At 41.5% G+C, this 16,555-nt stretch overlaps 1 protein-coding gene across 1 annotated transcript in view; it reads right to left on the bottom strand.

The window, feature by feature from the left end:
- Nucleotides 1-2,618: 2,618 nt before the first annotated feature.
- The window catches only part of nav1b (neuron navigator 1b), a 65,058-nt gene continuing 51,121 nt past the window's right edge, over nt 2,619-16,555 (bottom strand). The window contains exons 10-29 of the mRNA XM_080461056.1: nt 16,045-16,205; nt 15,287-15,460; nt 14,404-14,456; nt 13,051-13,152; nt 11,220-11,303; nt 10,706-10,817; nt 10,072-10,193; nt 8,909-9,087; nt 8,665-8,821; nt 8,221-8,419; nt 7,676-7,773; nt 7,481-7,576; nt 6,941-7,109; nt 4,747-4,982; nt 4,463-4,617; nt 4,295-4,366; nt 3,954-4,150; nt 3,743-3,861; nt 2,940-3,137; nt 2,619-2,817 (exon numbers count right to left, since the gene is read on the bottom strand). Of these exons, the coding sequence (XP_080317182.1) occupies nt 2,734-2,817; nt 2,940-3,137; nt 3,743-3,861; nt 3,954-4,150; nt 4,295-4,366; nt 4,463-4,617; nt 4,747-4,982; nt 6,941-7,109; nt 7,481-7,576; nt 7,676-7,773; nt 8,221-8,419; nt 8,665-8,821; nt 8,909-9,087; nt 10,072-10,193; nt 10,706-10,817; nt 11,220-11,303; nt 13,051-13,152; nt 14,404-14,456; nt 15,287-15,460; nt 16,045-16,205 (2,767 nt within the window). The 3' untranslated portion in view covers nt 2,619-2,733. The remainder of the gene's footprint in view (nt 2,818-2,939; nt 3,138-3,742; nt 3,862-3,953; nt 4,151-4,294; nt 4,367-4,462; nt 4,618-4,746; nt 4,983-6,940; nt 7,110-7,480; nt 7,577-7,675; nt 7,774-8,220; nt 8,420-8,664; nt 8,822-8,908; nt 9,088-10,071; nt 10,194-10,705; nt 10,818-11,219; nt 11,304-13,050; nt 13,153-14,403; nt 14,457-15,286; nt 15,461-16,044; nt 16,206-16,555) is intronic.

Raw genomic sequence — 16,555 nt, 5'->3', positions numbered from 1 at the left:
CAAAGACGGAACCGACTGAGAAAGCTCTTGCGAAGTTCACACATTTGTTGATTGCCAACACCAGTAGAAGTTGCTGCATAGTCCCCGATACACTAGTAAGCAAACACAAATCACAGCTACTACAGAGCAACAGGCACAACAACCAGTGAATGAGATGACGGGCCGGAGCTGATGGCTTTAGTCAACCTGCAGAAACAGATCAGATCAGAGCGGGGCTGGCAATCCTGGCTGATTCCTGAACTATTTACAGTAATGGTAGTTATACTTGGCAGGCTGCCAGTGTGAGTCACTAGCCGTTTGACATCTCGTTGTTTTTCAATGTCATGAATTCATTCGTTTTTATATAGTTTGACAAAGACAGAGCCGCGGATCAGCTTGAAGCTTCCTCATCAGCCTTTACTCAATTGGTGCAAGAAAGCATTAAGCAGCTCAGACACAGTATAAAACATCTAAATCCTCCTTCGAAGCCTTCTTTAAAGTGATGTGACATTCATTTACAGGATTTACTTCTTGTGAAGTTCTTAGTCTGAGTGCTGGAACAATGACACAGTTTGAGATGATGAGTTATTTAACACTTGTATTTTATCCGTCGTTCGCTCCACGAGAGCTTCTTTACAAAATAATCTGCACAAAGTGCCATTAAAAAAAACAACTAAACAAACCCTTGTCATTTTTTTGTTTTACTGTCTCTTGTTGCATTTTTCCTTTTTGTATCCAAAATGTTGTCAAATATGAATAGTGTACGACATCAAGATGTTTTTACACCATACAACGTCTCACATGACTTCACTGTCTCTACGCAATGTCTCCAACACTGTCAACAACACCCCCAACAAAAGAAAGGAAAACTATCGTCCATACTCCTTAGATAAATTTGTTTGTGTTTGACAGAAAAGACACAATACTCTTTGCTAGCCTAACCTCCACGTCTATGTGATTTCCCTACGATGGCCCGGGACATTTTTAAAGAGCACCATATGTATCTAAATGAGAATAAAAAGCATGTAGTTTTCAGCTTTGCCTATAATGTGCGTGAACTTAAATGGATATATGTTACTTTAGAGTCACTCAGCTATTGTTAAAAGTGTTTCTAAATGGAACTTTATATAAGGCGTCCTTTAAAAAGCACCCAAGATGGTAGATACTGTGACACGGTCATAGAACTATTTGCTATACATTCATAGTTGAACTTAAACTCCTAACTTGACAGTCTATAAGTACAGTTTTTGGTTTATTACATTAGATATTTGCACCAACTAATGTAGATAAAATAACTGCAGTGTTGCAATGTAGCCTGATTGTATGTACATCGTATATACAGTAACTACTCTGAATGTTGGGGTAATATTTGAAATAAACTGCTCTGTACTTTTTCCTGAATAAACAATCTCACAGAAAAAAAAAAAACAACCAAAAATTGAATTGGATTCAATTAGCTTTCGCTCGATCTGTTTCTGTTATATATGTTGATCCCTGTGTAGTAAGTATCTAATACCTGATACATATGGCCACATTGGTGACGCTGCTTGTTTTACATAAAGCAGTGAGTAAAACTAACTTAAGTGTGCAGTGATGTGATTAAAGCACATCACATGGATTTAAGTTTTGTTTGTGCAAAAGAGTATGACAGCAGGTTTTCAATTATTTTAACGGAAAAAAATCAAGACATTGGGAGAGTATGTGACAATGTCTACTGAAAGTGGTGCTATCGCGTTCAATAGAAGAATCCGTTCATCTTCTATACCGCGTAATCCTGCGCAGGGTCGTGGGGCGCTGCAGCCAATCCCAGCTTACTATGGGCGAGGGCGGGATATCGTTCATGCATATCGTCAGTCCATCAGAGGGCAAACAGACAATCACACACACTCACGTTCACTCCTAAGGGCAATTTAGGGTCACCAATTGCCCACCCACGACCTTCTCGCTGCGCCGCCGTGCAGCCCTCAGTGGAACGATGATTTATGGAAATAAAGAGAAAACTGGCCACCCTAAAGAGAAGTTTGATGAAAGCACCGGAATACTCTGCTGAAGTTGCGGTGACGCCGACGTCTTTGTTAAGGCATTTTCTCCATTTCACCTGCTCGAGTTGTAAAGTTCAGGATTGCATATGCGTATGATTTTGGCCTCCAAAGACTTATACAGTTGATATGTACTGAAGAACTTTGCAATAAACAGTAGCTTCTCCATGCTGTCATACTCTTTGCTGAAAGTCACCATTATTTGAGTGCAGCTCTGTTTGACAAGCACCAGACATCCTATGACACGCGGGAGCTAAGAAATAATAGACTGTGTGTGTGTGTGTGTGTGTGTGTGTGTGTGTGTGTGTGTGTGTGTGTGTGTGTGTGTGTGTGTGTGTGTGTGTGTGTGTGTGTGTGTGTGTGTGTGTGTGTGTGTGTGTGTGTGTGTGTGTGTGTGTGTGTGTGTGTAAATCCCCTGAAGCTGAAGTGCCAAGATGATGGATTCAATACTGATCTTTTAGCACCGATCTAAGACAATTGAGGATAGCGTGGTTATAAACTGTGAGGTGAATGTTTATATTCTATTTATATAAAGGATATAATCTTCATTTGATACTTTTTCATGGGTCAAAAAGTTAGACTTTCAACCTCTGACTCTGGGAATTAAAGTCTGGGAATTAAAGTCTGAGGGTCTATTTCTTCCTGAATGTTTACTGTGATTACAATGGAACAAAAAAAAAAAGGAAATTCAAGGTGCTAGGCGTGAGTTTTCTGTTCAAAGTTTAGGCAGGGTAGGGTCTTCTTTGTCTGGGGATTCAATGTGATTGGCAGCCTCTTGAAGTTTCAAAAGCATTGCCATCTACAACGGAGAAGAAAAAGTTGACAAACTTTAGAAATCCTACAGCGTTTGTTTCAGGGTTTTTTTTAAGGCGATTCAAAATGTCATGACAAGAAAAAATGTCCTGAGAGTTTTTTTCTCACCAGAGGGTCGAATTCCATGGAGCTGGGTGGAGTCTCCTTGTGAGGCCTCTCCTCGCTGGGCTGGCAGGGGCTACTGGAGCCGATACTGGGAGGGGGCAGGTGGAATAGCTTTGCCTGGTCCTGCTGGGCAGAGGGCCAGGGCAGGGTGCCTCTCACCCACTCCACTGGGTCCTCCCACACTGCCTTCTGGCCATGGACCTGTAGTCACAACATAGCCCTTCATCATATAGAACTTAACAACAGTTTTACCTTGCCAAAAGCATTTTAATAGCTTGTTTAGTTTTTTTTTAAATGTACGTGTTCTAAATTTTATATTAATTTCCACATTTAAAAAATGTAGTTTCATTGAGAGGTTTCACCTTCCATTATTATTTTGTATTTACTGTTTCCTGGTTCTCACTGGCTGGGTTTTATCACGGCTTGAGAGGCAGTTCACAAATGTAAGCAGAATTGCGGCTGACTCACGCGCCCGCAAAAGGAGTCAGACATAGAAGACAGATGAACCGTCCACTCTAAGTTTTGTGAACAATACCTTCTCAATCAGACGTTTATACACGTGCCTCTAGCGATACTCAGAGTTTCAGATTGCTGTTAGAAGCAGAAGGAAAACTTCCCAGTTCTGGGATTTTAAAAGTGATTTTTGACCATGGGCTGAGATTTTATTTATGCATTCAGAAAACAAATTTTTTTTGTGTCTATATATGATTAAAACTCATGCTGCTGTGTGACAAAGAGGCTGTGACTCAACCTGATGTGCTGAAAATTGACTTTAAACATGGACTTCCTGGACTGTGGGATCTCACCTTGATGCCATCCTTGGCCCCTTCTTGCAAATATGGAATAATAGAGTGATTCCAAAGATCAATGAACCACGAACGAAATTCATCCACTGTGACTGGGCAGGAGAGAAAAAAGCAAGGACCTGAAGAAACAACGAGAGAAGAAAAACAGTGAGGATACAGTGAGAAAACCTCTTTTAGTGTTGGGTTGGATCTCATTCTCTGCTCTTAGTACCGATGAGGAAGTCAGATGTGCTGTGCTTCTCCAGGAAGGCGTGCAGATGATACCACAGTTTGGGAACCCAGTCCAACACCCTTATGAGGTCCTCGTTGGTCAAATTCCTCTCGTCTTCTGACTCCATCATCTTTCTGTGCAAATATCGCACGAGGAAACCATTGGCTGGTTCCACGTTGTTGGAGAAGGTCACCATCCTGGAAGGTGGAAAGTCACAAAATGAGAGCGAACATCAATTTGTTGTTTACAAATTATTACCGTGTGCACATTTTCCTGTTATTCACTTTGTTTGACAACAGTGAATCACTGTTTTAAAGATTTATCTTGTTTTTTTAACGAACCTGAAGCTGAGATGCAGACCGTGGTTTGCTATCATCTTCACAGGCTGATTGCTTGTTCCAATGATGTAAGGACTAAATGGAGGAAAAAAAACAAACAGTGTTTGATCAGTTTATATTTGATGCTCGAATAAACACATCTGGATCGAGTGTAAACTTGTGTATGTTTACCATTTGTGATATTTGCAGGTGAGAGCACCATTGACAAGTTCACTGAGAGCGGCGGGATCATGAATATCATCCAGAATGACTACCAGCGGTATTTCTGATGTGGTGGTTTCCCGATCTATTTGATTGGCCAAGTTAGAGAGATAAAGCTGCAGATCCTGAGGAGGAACAGAGAGAACCACACGAGATAAGCAGGGGTAATTGACATCATATAAAGAGATACTGACATCACAGACCAGACACACTCGGTATCGCATTGATTTTTACGCAGCATCGGTATCCTCTACCTTGCATGACTGGCGGTGCATGTTGAAAGTGACCACGATGCTGTCTGTGACTTCCCGGGCGCTGCGGTCCACCAGGTACTCAGCCAGCCGGGAAGCGAGGTAGGTCTTACCCGTCCCACTCGGACCAGACAGGATGAGGCGGCGGTGTTTGAGCAGGAGACTGATGTAGTGTTGCATCATGGGTTTGGGAATGAGCGTCTCAAAGACCAGGCTGTCAACACACTTCTCCTTCAAACCTGAGCAAAGACAGGTGAGGAAAAAAAGGGCAAATGACATTTAGAATGGACTGCAGGAATAAATAACGGTGGCTATCTGCTGATTACCCGGGTTGTATAAGATTAAGTGATAAAGAGGAGTTTAACGTTCAAGTGATTGATAAGAATTTTGTCAATACCTATAGCAGAAATGAAACACTTTACAAACAAGAAGGGCTTAAGTAAGAAGATGTTGTGAAATTAATTTATATCAATCAACACCTCCTTCGTACCTCACATCAAGCTCAACCATGTCTTTCTTAATATAGCTTTGCATCAAGTACAGGAAGTCAGTACACCCCCCAACCCCCAGTCCGTGTGTGCAGTGTGTGCAGTCTGCTTTAACATCTATGGGGCCCGAGAGTCTGAGGATGGTCCACCATCTGGGCCTGACGGGCCTCAGATCAGGTTACTGAGAGCCCCGTCTGGGCTGCCGCTGCTTTCCCAGCTCTCCTAGCACGCCGGTCTTCACATTCCTGCATGCAATGGTGGAGAGGGCTCAACTTCCAAACTGGATCGTTGACTCTCTCTGCTGATCACCGCTTTGGTATAAAGGCACTGATGGACTCCTCATCTGTGCTGCTCAAAACACGAATATACACAAAATCCACATACACCCAGTTCAGACCTCATTCTGCGTGACAGAGCGTCTGCTTATCGCACGCTGGAGCACATAAATGCCTCTACCACAGGTATAATCAAGTGGGAATTCAATTTAAATATACCGCTGAAATGTTAATGAGTTCATCAGCTGCCATGGGGTCATGCAAGTTGAAGTGCTTTGGGTTAGGATGACGACATGGAAAACCCCCCCCAAAAAACAAGAAAACCAAACACCAGTTAGGACAGCCAGAAATGCAGTCACTCTGACAAACAGACCAGCATAAGGATTTGCAATTAAAACTTCAAATAAACACTAAGGAAAAGCTAAGGAAAACCTTTTGATGGACGAAATCAAACCCGATTAAGTAAACATTGGTATTTACTTATGTGGACAGAGGTTTCAATCAACATATCTGTGGTATGAAAATCAAAGCTTGAGTCGCAAGGCACATTCTTCAAAACTATTTATGAGCTCAAACTTCAGTTAACTAAAATTAAAATGGATCTCCGGCCGTGTTTAGATTTTACCCAGTAACATTTTTCACAGTGGTCAGGTGACGGGAATTGACTCACAGCAAATAGACTCCAGTCCTTCTTCCACAACTCAAAGTCAAGTTGTTAAGCATATTGGTGTCTTTAAATTACCCCAAGGTGTGTGGAGGTGATTGTCTGTCCGTCTGTGTTAGTCCTCTGATAGATTGGTGACCAGTGACGGTGTATCCTCACTGTCAGTGGGAACAGAAGTCGTAGCGGTGTCGCGTTCAGCAACAAATGTCCTGGATTAGGGGCTCTTCTGTGTGGAATTTACATGTGCTCTCTCTTTAGATGTGTCTTTTGTAATTGAGGGGGGGCAACATAAGCGGTATAGAAGGTGTTTGGATGGATAAATGGACGAACGGATGTCTTTAGAGTTCTTCTGTAACATGAAGTAAATAGATACTTTCTGACAATGGATTTTTTTCTACGGAATTAAATATGGTGCTGTTGCTTCGCCTAACCACCGAAGTCACAGCTGACAGATTGTTACTAGAGGAAATCAAAGGTAATAAACACTTTTTCTGCGGTTGGCTGGGCAGACGATCTGAAAACTGGAACAGCGACATTGTTTATTGTTCCCAGTGTCTGTCCTCGTTCACTATCCCACTAACCCCAACCGCTGCAGCAGAAAGCCGCCGCCACCTCTGAGCCTGGTTCTGCAGAGGTTTCTCCAAGGGACTTTTTCCTCACCACTGTCGCCAAGGCTTGCTTGTATGGGATTGTTTGATTTATTTTTTTTATATCCATGCCATGAAATGGTTGTTTTATATACAAATACAACTGTAACTTGTGTTGGAGACCTTTCAAAGCCACTGTGATGCCGCCAGGTCCTCGGGACATGCAGCGAGATGGCTGAGTCTCAGGAGCTTCTCCTCCCAGCACTCTCTTGATGTGTCCCATGCTGTAACTGTAGATGGAATCTGTAGACAGCGACAGACTGGAGGTGGGATCCACCTTGGCGATGTACACCTGGAATAAAAAGAAAAGAAAAACCCCAACAGAAACAGATGAAAATGCTGAAAGGAGATTTTGAGTTTGCAAAGGAGATAGTTTGCACAATATGTGGGACAGAGTATCCCCTGTGAATATTCACAGCAAGTTTCCAGCAGTGTGGGATCTGCTGAGGACACCTTGGCTTTTACTGGATGCCATCCATACCAGGAATGGAGTGCTACAAACATACCTGCTTAAACGACCTTCTATCACTGAGCAACAGATGAGCTCTTTAAAGGAACAACCTGCTAAATTTAATGCGACAGCTGAATCACAATAGTGCTTCATGCAAAGTGTACATTCAGTCCTTGAACAGGGGCACATTGAACCAGAAGAAGACGTCCCACCTTAAAAGCCTGGCTGACTGCTGAATCCAGCATGACCCAGTCCATTCTGCCATTCACCCGGACCGTCCCAATAAAGAAATCCTGCTGTTTGACATCCTGTTGATACAAAGTGAAGCTGTGATTATTAGACGACAGAGAATATTTAAGGAAGAGGAGAAGCTTCAGAAATAAAAAAAATGGATGACGCACACTTGCCTCTTTGAAAACGCGCAGGTCTGCAACACAAACCACCACCCGAACACGATGATCGTCTCTCTGTGCAGAAACGCTGAGAGAGTCGGCTGATTGGGTCTCTGCTGACGGGGGAAATTAAAGAGGAAAAACAGAAAAGTTAATTCCAGTCTGTGAGACAGGCTGTGCAAACGAGTAGTTTTGTGCAACTTGTTACTTTTTCTCTTTGTGTTTTGAACAGTTTAGTGTGAATTTATATTTTAATTTATTTAGACACTTCCACAAAAAAGCAGATCAAGAGAAACACGCAGTTAAAGATATTGGTAGCGCAGAAAACAGATTCGTAGTGCGTCAAAATTCCCCCTTACTTGTAAACTGGGAATAAAATAAAAACAATGTTGGTGCTGAAATCAAGAGACTTGTCCATTCTGTGACCAGTTATGTAGGAGTTTCATGTTGCGTTGCATCGGCTATAGACCAGCTAATTTCTATGTTGTTAAGATTGATCAATTTTAAAGTCGCTGTGTCACATATGGTTCCATTGCAGTTTTCACTTTTTAATACTGTACCTGAGCTGTTCCCTTCACTCAACCCTCTGCTGTAGCTTTTTGGCATGTGAATGGCCACAGACTGCCGGGGTGAAGAGTTTCCCAGAGTAGTGAGCCCTGATGACTGGGAGACAGAGCTGGAGGGTCCGGGAGATGGACAGGGGGACAGAGTGCCGGTCTTCAGCTGGTCATTCTCAGCCTTCAGGTTCTCCACTGTCCTCTATGGAACCAAATCACAACTGTTAGTGCTTTGTTCAATAATCAATGCACTGTTTCCAAAGAAATTACTGGAGTGTAGCGGCTCAATGGCTGAAAGCAAATCTGTCCAAAAATGTGGGAATCTGTTCGCAAACAGCTGGGCTAAACCAATTCTAACCTCATTAGATATTAAACCAGCACCTAACTTAGTATATATTCAAAATTAACTTATTTCAAATCCAATTTCAAACAGAGAATCATACATACCTGCATGCTGGTCATGGCCTCCTGCAGCTGCTCCAGTTGGTGAGCAGAGCTGAGAGCCTCCAGCCGGATGTCGGTCAGTTTACGCTCCTTCTCCCACAGCTCGGACCGCAGTTCTGTTACCACCTTATCATCAGGCACATCCTCTTCCTCACACAGCCTGATGACACACAGGTAAGACGTGACTATCTACTGCAACAAACCTCATTTCTCAGTTCATATATATAGCCTCTATGAAGGGGTTTACCGAGATGATGATGCAGATGTTGAGGATTTCATGGTTAATGAAGAGTTATCTCCATCATGGTGGACTTTGGGGGAGGAAGGCGCTGAGGACTCTGGCGTGGCGATCTCTTCAATATCAGCATACGGCCCGGCCGACTTGGATCCCTTTTTACTGAAAGCCTTGTTAAAGGAGCTGCGCAACTGTTGACAGATGAAACACAAAACAAAGATGTCATAAGAAACATCTCTCGAGACCACAACAGAAGTATTTCTGAAAAACCGATTGTTGTATTAGCGAACATTTACACCAGGAAATTTTCCTCACACACTCATTTATTACCAAGCCTTCTACATGCAGTGATGTGATTAAAAAAACAGTCCCGATGACACAAGTATTATTCTTAGTTTACGTTGCCAACACTTTTATAATCCAAGAAGTGGCTGTGTTCGCAAAAATATCGAAAAAAAATTTGGAGTTATCAGTACACGTAAACATAATTCTATGATTCCATGTTACAACATGACAGAAACATCGTACGCAGGGATTGGGTCATTTTTCATTAAAACACAGATGACAGGATGTTTCCAAACAATTCCCAAGTATGACTCATGAGGCAGACGCAAGCAGGGAAGTGTTGAAAGGAGTTTGAGGTTTGTTTACTGTAGCAACAACATCACTCACCTCAAAGACCTAAAATAAAAAGCAGGGCAGCATGAGGGAGAGACCAGAGTCATACTTAATAACAGATTTGGAACAAGATAGGAGGAGAATTTCGCACATACACACAGGCACGAACTCAACACACACACATGCGGGAAAATCAAGGAGAACAGCTGACCGACTTTTTTTCCCAGATGAAACACAACACAACGGAAACTGGTGGCGGCCCACTGCTTATTTAAAAAAAACAAAAACAAAAAAACAAAAACTGCAGGCTGATATCAACTTACATTGATTTTATTACATATATCTGAAATGGTTTGCGTTAAAATGGAATGTGTTGGTGCGTAGCTTAACTTTGCAGATTGATTTGATCGTCAAATCACTGCAAGGACAGCACACACTGTATGTTATCATTCCTCATGTTGTAAAGCCCAGAATTATGTTCTCCTAGCTCCGGTTGCGACTGATAAAACTCCGTTCATCCTCAGTATGATGACGGGCGTCTGCGAGTGTCTCCTCACCCAGCTCTTCTTCTTCTTCTTCTTAGCTTCCTGCTCTTTCAGACTCCCAACACTTGAGTGGCTTGTGGTGCTCGCGAGACTAGAGATGCTTTCGGATGAGTTTTGCCGATTGATCAGCAGCTCTGAAAAAGAGTAGAGACAGATGAATACCAAGAAAAAAAAGCTAAACACACTTTTGCGTCATGCTGGTGGGCTTAGGTAAAGATTTATTTCAATTTGTGCCAGCTCATCATTGCTGAATTCATCATTGGATGGGAATTGGGGTAAAATGTTATTTTACTAAATACAGGACCAGAGGTTGAATTCTCCTGAGCAGTAAACTTCTCAACTAAGCACATTTTTTAAGGATGACTGTAGGACAAAACCTGATAAATCCATGAATACCCCGTCAGATCAAAGCACAATGGCAGTAAATGAGCTGTGGAGTTTTTGGAAGTAAAGTGGGTAAATTACAAGTAATCATTCAATACTAATAATAGAATTTATGTGTTTGGGAAAGTTCCTGCGAAAACAGACTTCATTCTAAAAAAAAACAACATATCTTTCTTTCTCTGTGAAATAATTAATTTCATGATAAAAACAGATGTTGAAACAAAATCGGATTTAAAAAACGCTGTTGATCCACAGTCTCTACCTTTCGGGGTGATGTCTGGGTTACTGAGAGCCCCCTGGATGATCTCCTGGGCTTCTGTGTTTTTGACTTTCAGGATCTCGATGGTGTCCTTCAGGTCATTGAGCTCAGAGTCCTGAAAAAGTGAAACAATAATACGTGTTGGTGTTTGCTGACAGGCTGATGACTGAAAGGAGATTCCTGCGTGGTGATGGATGTCAGACTGTTGAGTGGTTGATGACAACATGGCGGTCTCCCACTATGCAAACCTCTGACCCCCATCTAAATTACAAAACAACTATCCGAGTAGTTTCTCGTTCTGTGAATGTGAAACTCATCCGATTGGTAATTTCACAAATACTTTTGCATCTGTTGTGATTTTTTTATTAAATTTTTTTTTTAAATTGTGTTCAGCTCCGGTGAACTTTTCAGTCGGTATTCGAGGGTTTGTTTCTGGATTTCGAGGAGTCACATATCTCGATGTAAAAAAAAACCAAAAAACTTTGCAGTATTCATCAGTACCACCCCAACAGGATACCTTTTGCTCGGAGGAGACCGACAGTGTCTGCAGGCGAGCCGTCATCAGCGCCAGACTTTGTTCGAACGCTGCGACCAGATTAGCCTGCGAGAAAAAGACATGGAGGGAGAAGGAGACTGAGTGTGTGTGTGCGGACGGGTGTGAGCAGGCAGGTATGAGTCACCAGTCAAATTAAATTGGTCTGCCGCCTCACACACAAGCAATAAACAAATGGCTTCCTCCATCTGCCGGGGTAGAGGAGGGGATGATGATGTGGCAGACAGCTGTGGATGATGTCAGACATGAAACAGGACATTAAGGTAATGGCGGTGAAGGAAAGAAGCGGCGTGGCACCGGGAAATAAACCTTGTCAACCTGAGATCGCCAGTTTGACCTTTCGGGCATGACCAACACTGCTGATGATGAAGTGTGAAGGAAGGAAAAAAATCCTCTCCAAGCAACGGCCGACACCATCAGTCACAAGATCATGATACAATCTTTTTTGTTGTTTGAGATAACAGTGCTTTCTAATTCTTTTTAGGGTGGTTTTGGAGAGTTTAAGAGCATCCCAAAGGTCTACCACGCAAATAAAATTAACCTGTTCTGGCTTCTTTTAGCGTATTATTAATACTTTGTAAAATATATTCAGGGCACATCTTAATACAAATAATAACAGTTTATCCAATACTGTATCAATAAAGAATGAATTTCATTTTATTTACTTGTGAGTAGACATGAACAATAGACCTTCCCTATGTTATTTACATCTGCTCATATCAGTGTTATTTTATCTTATCTCAACAGAAAAACTATTTAAGTCTTATCTTTTATCGTTGTGTAACATTTTCCTATTTAATTTAATATGTATTTTAACAGTAGAAATGTGTGGTATTTTACCAACTTATAAATGAAGACTACCAACACATACACATGGTTAAACAAGATGAATAATTCACTACTCATTTTCTATAAGATGACTGAAACTGTAAATTCATCGTGCAAGTGTGTGACAGATTTACCATTTTTATCTAGAAAATAGACCATAAAGAAGTTTTGATTGATCAAAAGAAAACCTCAGCGACATTTTTCCGTCAAGGAAAAGTGATCGATAGTTACAGCTCCAGTAAACATGAAATAAATTGGAGGGCTCCGTCATGTACCGAAACGCAAGCCAAACACAGACGTCAGACGACCATCACACGATATTCACTATGTATTCCGAGAGAGTGACACAGCACTCTGAAAGCAACACTAACAAACCTGGCCTAGCTGTTACACCCAGCATCCAGAGGTGTGGGTCAGTGAGAGGCAGGCAGGGGGGAGGGGGGGCAGCAGTGAGTCCAGCAGTCAATACAGCCATAAGTGTAAAAGAGAGGGACACGGGTGTTAGGCGAGGGAAAAACTTCTCATAAAAAAATAAATCAGAGTTGGGCATCACACAGTCGGTTGATATATTCAATGCACATGGTTAGCTGCCAGCGAAGCAGGTTAGTAAATGTGCAAAATAACACTGGTTGTGACTTGAGTTTGGATAAGGCAATAACAAAGTTAAAGACACGTCTCATTAAATCTAATTCATGCCTCAAAACAGAAGAATAAACAGGACGTTTTGCTCGATCTTACAAAACAAGGCAAAGTGGAAAGAAGATAGTTCGTTAAAATATAACGAGTCCAGTTCGAGTTGTTAACGTGAAAGTAAGTTTTGTATTAGTTGCACCAGCATCTAGCGTTAACTTGAGTCATATTTATTTTCTTAGGCCCGGAGAGAGTTACAATTATTTCCCCTCAGATATTAAATCCACGAAGTGAAATATTAGTAATTATGCAAATAAACTAAAAATGCCATACGCACATTGGCAGAAAGTTGCATGGTCAAGTCGGCAACCTTTTCCTGGGAGGATTCCAGCTCTCGCCTCAACTTACGGATTTGCTGCGGACAAAGCACAGACTGCATCTGAGCAGTAGGAACACAGTGAATAAAGAGACCAAATAGAGGAAGAAAACTGGAACTGTTGCAGAGGTAAATCATTGACCGATGATATGACATTTATGTTACAACCTTAATAACATGATTTTTTTTATTGGGGTTGGGGGTGTTCTTAAAGGCAGTGTTCAGACTTGTGGTTCTCTGGTTCGGATCAAAATAACATAAAAAGAGGCTTTGAAATTTGGGAATCAGACTGAAAGTTGTTTTGATGCAAAATTTGCACCATGTTGAATTACTGTGGTGATATCTTTTACGAGGCAAACGGTGTAAAGAGCATAAAGATATAGTATTAGGATAATGATTGACAACAACAACAACAACAAACAAAAAAAAATGGGTCATTAAGGATTCAGTCAAACTTACTTTAAACTGCACTAAAATTAATTTGGAAGTAGACTGTGTGCACCGGGGCGCGGATGCCATCGTTTATACTTCCTCATTCTAATGCTGCAACTGCCTCAGTTCTATCAGGGTCAGACCACACCTGACAAGTATGAACACATCCTTTACAAAAAAAATGCCTGCACAACATCAACAAATAAAGTTATTGCTTTCCAAGAGAAGCCAGAAATGACAATAAACAGTATAAATGCATTTTGTATGTAAAAGAAAATTATGAATTGCTTCATGCTGTGAAAATGTTACGTAGTCTGTTTTTTAATAAACGTAACATGACGGTGCGAATGAAAAAAGAATATTAGAGATAAGACAAAATGAACCAAGTTATGAGCTCCAGATAGAAATCTGTGGTCACAGACTTTCTGGAACGCAGATGCATGATTTGATAACTGGGCCGTTTTTAACAGGAAATGATGAACGGATGATGTACAGCAAAGACACTACGAGAGTTGTATCCTCTCACACAATGTCCTTACCTCTCCTGGTATCCTCTCCTCATTCTTAAGAAAGCGTTGTGAAAGCAAGCGGGATTAGAGGGTTAACTTTAGGGGGCAGTGAAGTGAAGCGAACTACACAACAACAATAGAAAAAGGGCTTCTTTTTAGCAATAGAATTTGAAGCTTACTCAAAATGTTAATGGGTTACAAGATTAAATACTGAAGATATATGATATAATATTCTAACAGGTCATGGGGTTGTTTTGTCGTCCACTTTCTTTCTCTTTACAATAGCAGTTTGTTTGTTTTGGCCATGACGTTTAGACATTATTTACATGGGCAAACTTTCAGTTTCTGCTTTACATTGAACACACGCACTCACCGAGGAATAGTTGGATGAAGCATTGGATGCCAGAGAGAGGACCGAGCCATGTACTGAAAACAAGAGAAACGCAGATGAGAATGAACATCAAAACTGACCGAGGAGCTTTAGAAACAATGTCAATGTGGTAATTAATACTTTATTGCTCAAATGAACGCCTAAGATATTTAAAAATCGGACTTTTCTCTTTACTTTGATATTTTGATGGAATATCAGGATACTCTTTCATAATTCAATCGTGTAATATTTCTGCGTATCTCTTCATTATCGTCTGATCTTTGCATCTTGCTTCAGAGCTTGATACAACGCAACTTCTCCTTTGAAAAGATATTTTCAAATGATTAATGGTGTATATCTACAGATATGGGTTTCTAAAGATGGCACCTGCAAAGCACTGAGCTTGCAGTTTAGTTAGGGGGTGGATTACAAGTATGTTGATCCGGGTGTTAATGGTTTAGGAGGTTAACTTGCGTCAATAGAAAAACAAGGTAAACAAAATATATCAGGACATATCATAAACCAGAAATTACTATAGCATTGGAATATATCGAGCGATTGACGTTCGTAGTAGTGTAGTATTACAATGTTTTTTAGACAGCTTGCCAATTATCTGAAATTGAGAGCAGGTTTGAACTGTCACCAGGGGGTCTCATGTTTTGTTTACATTTTGACTCCAGGTAGTCCATTTCAATCCTTACATAGCTCGCTCTAAATCTACCGTCGATGCCTCATGTCACCTCTGTACTGTCCTCGCAAAGGAAAAACTGACGTCTTTCTGACATTTTGCTTGACAGATTGGGTGCATAATGTGAAGAGAGCTTCTGTTCATTCAGCCAAGATTACAAGACTTCCCGCTGCAGGGAGGAGAGCTGAACAGGCTCACCATCATCGCCTGGTTCACGGAAAGACCCAGACCGCATCATGCTTTTTGGCCGGTCAGCCAGGGACATACTGCTGCCCAGGGGGGAGGATCCATACAGATCGCAGGATGACTCACTGGGGGGGCCTATGCTGTTGGAGCGAGATATCCTCGGGCTGCCACTTGAAATTGGGGCAACTATAATGAGAAAGACATAAAAACTGTCAGAGTCGGTGCCAAAGAAACAAACAAACGCACACGCACACGCACATGCACACTACACACACACACAGTGGGCCTACACCTTGGTATAATCACCTTATTTCGATGACTCAGTGTAAGGCAACACTATGGTTCCACAACAGTCAAAATGATAAATATAGACTGACTTGACCCCCTCATTGCTTCTGCATCTTTCAGCGTTCATCTCAAGGTTAACAGAGAGTGTGTTTGCGTGTGTGTGTGTGTGTGTGTGTGTGTGTGTGTGTGTGTGTGTGTGTGTGTGTGTGTGTGTGCGTGTGTGTGTGTGCATACACACAGTGATTAATCTAATTCCCTTGTATTTGGCTCTTTATCACTCACATGAAATAATCCATTATTGACAACCTGTGCCAACATTGCTCAGCTGTGAGGACTTCTCTCTCTCCCAGCGCGATCTCAGTACCCTCATCCTCGGTAAAACTCAACGTTAAGGCTGACGGCTTATCGGAGAACTCTCGTCTAATTACTTTCAAAGCTTTTTAGTACTTTTTTTAGAATCCGGCTGCCAAATGGGGACTCACCCACGTTGGTGAGTGGGTTCTTGATGGAGGTGGGGTGGAGGGGCCGAGTGGGAGAAGGCAGCTGGGGGGGGCTATCACTCTCCGTCATGCTGGATATGGTGTGGGAGTGACGCCTTCCTGGTTTGTTACCTTCACTCTCCGACAGGCTTGAGCCATAGCGTCTGTGGAAAAAAAAGAACTCTCACTTTTACTGTGAAAAATCTGCTTACGTTACCCTTTCGAAAGGAAGAATAATGTCTTGAGACACTCTAAGGCTTCTTTAGGCAAAATATTCTGTCCATAAAAAAAAGACATAGATGACAAAAGACACAAAAATGTATATACATATTTTAAACTCTTTCAATTTAACTAACACTTTTTGATATTTTGAGACACAAAGAGACAGAAAAGTATGCTTTAAAAAAAAATTAAAATCCAGTTTGCACATGTAGTCTGTGTTAAACAGTGAGAAGTTTGAGAAACCACAACATCTAAACGTATGATCCTTCAGCAGAAAATATTTTGGACCATC

Source organism: Lipophrys pholis, assembly GCF_963383615.2.
Source record: "Lipophrys pholis genome assembly, chromosome: 4".
NCBI lineage: Eukaryota > Metazoa > Chordata > Actinopteri > Blenniiformes > Blenniidae > Lipophrys > Lipophrys pholis.
This window is presented reverse-complemented; position numbering and strand designations above follow the sequence as displayed.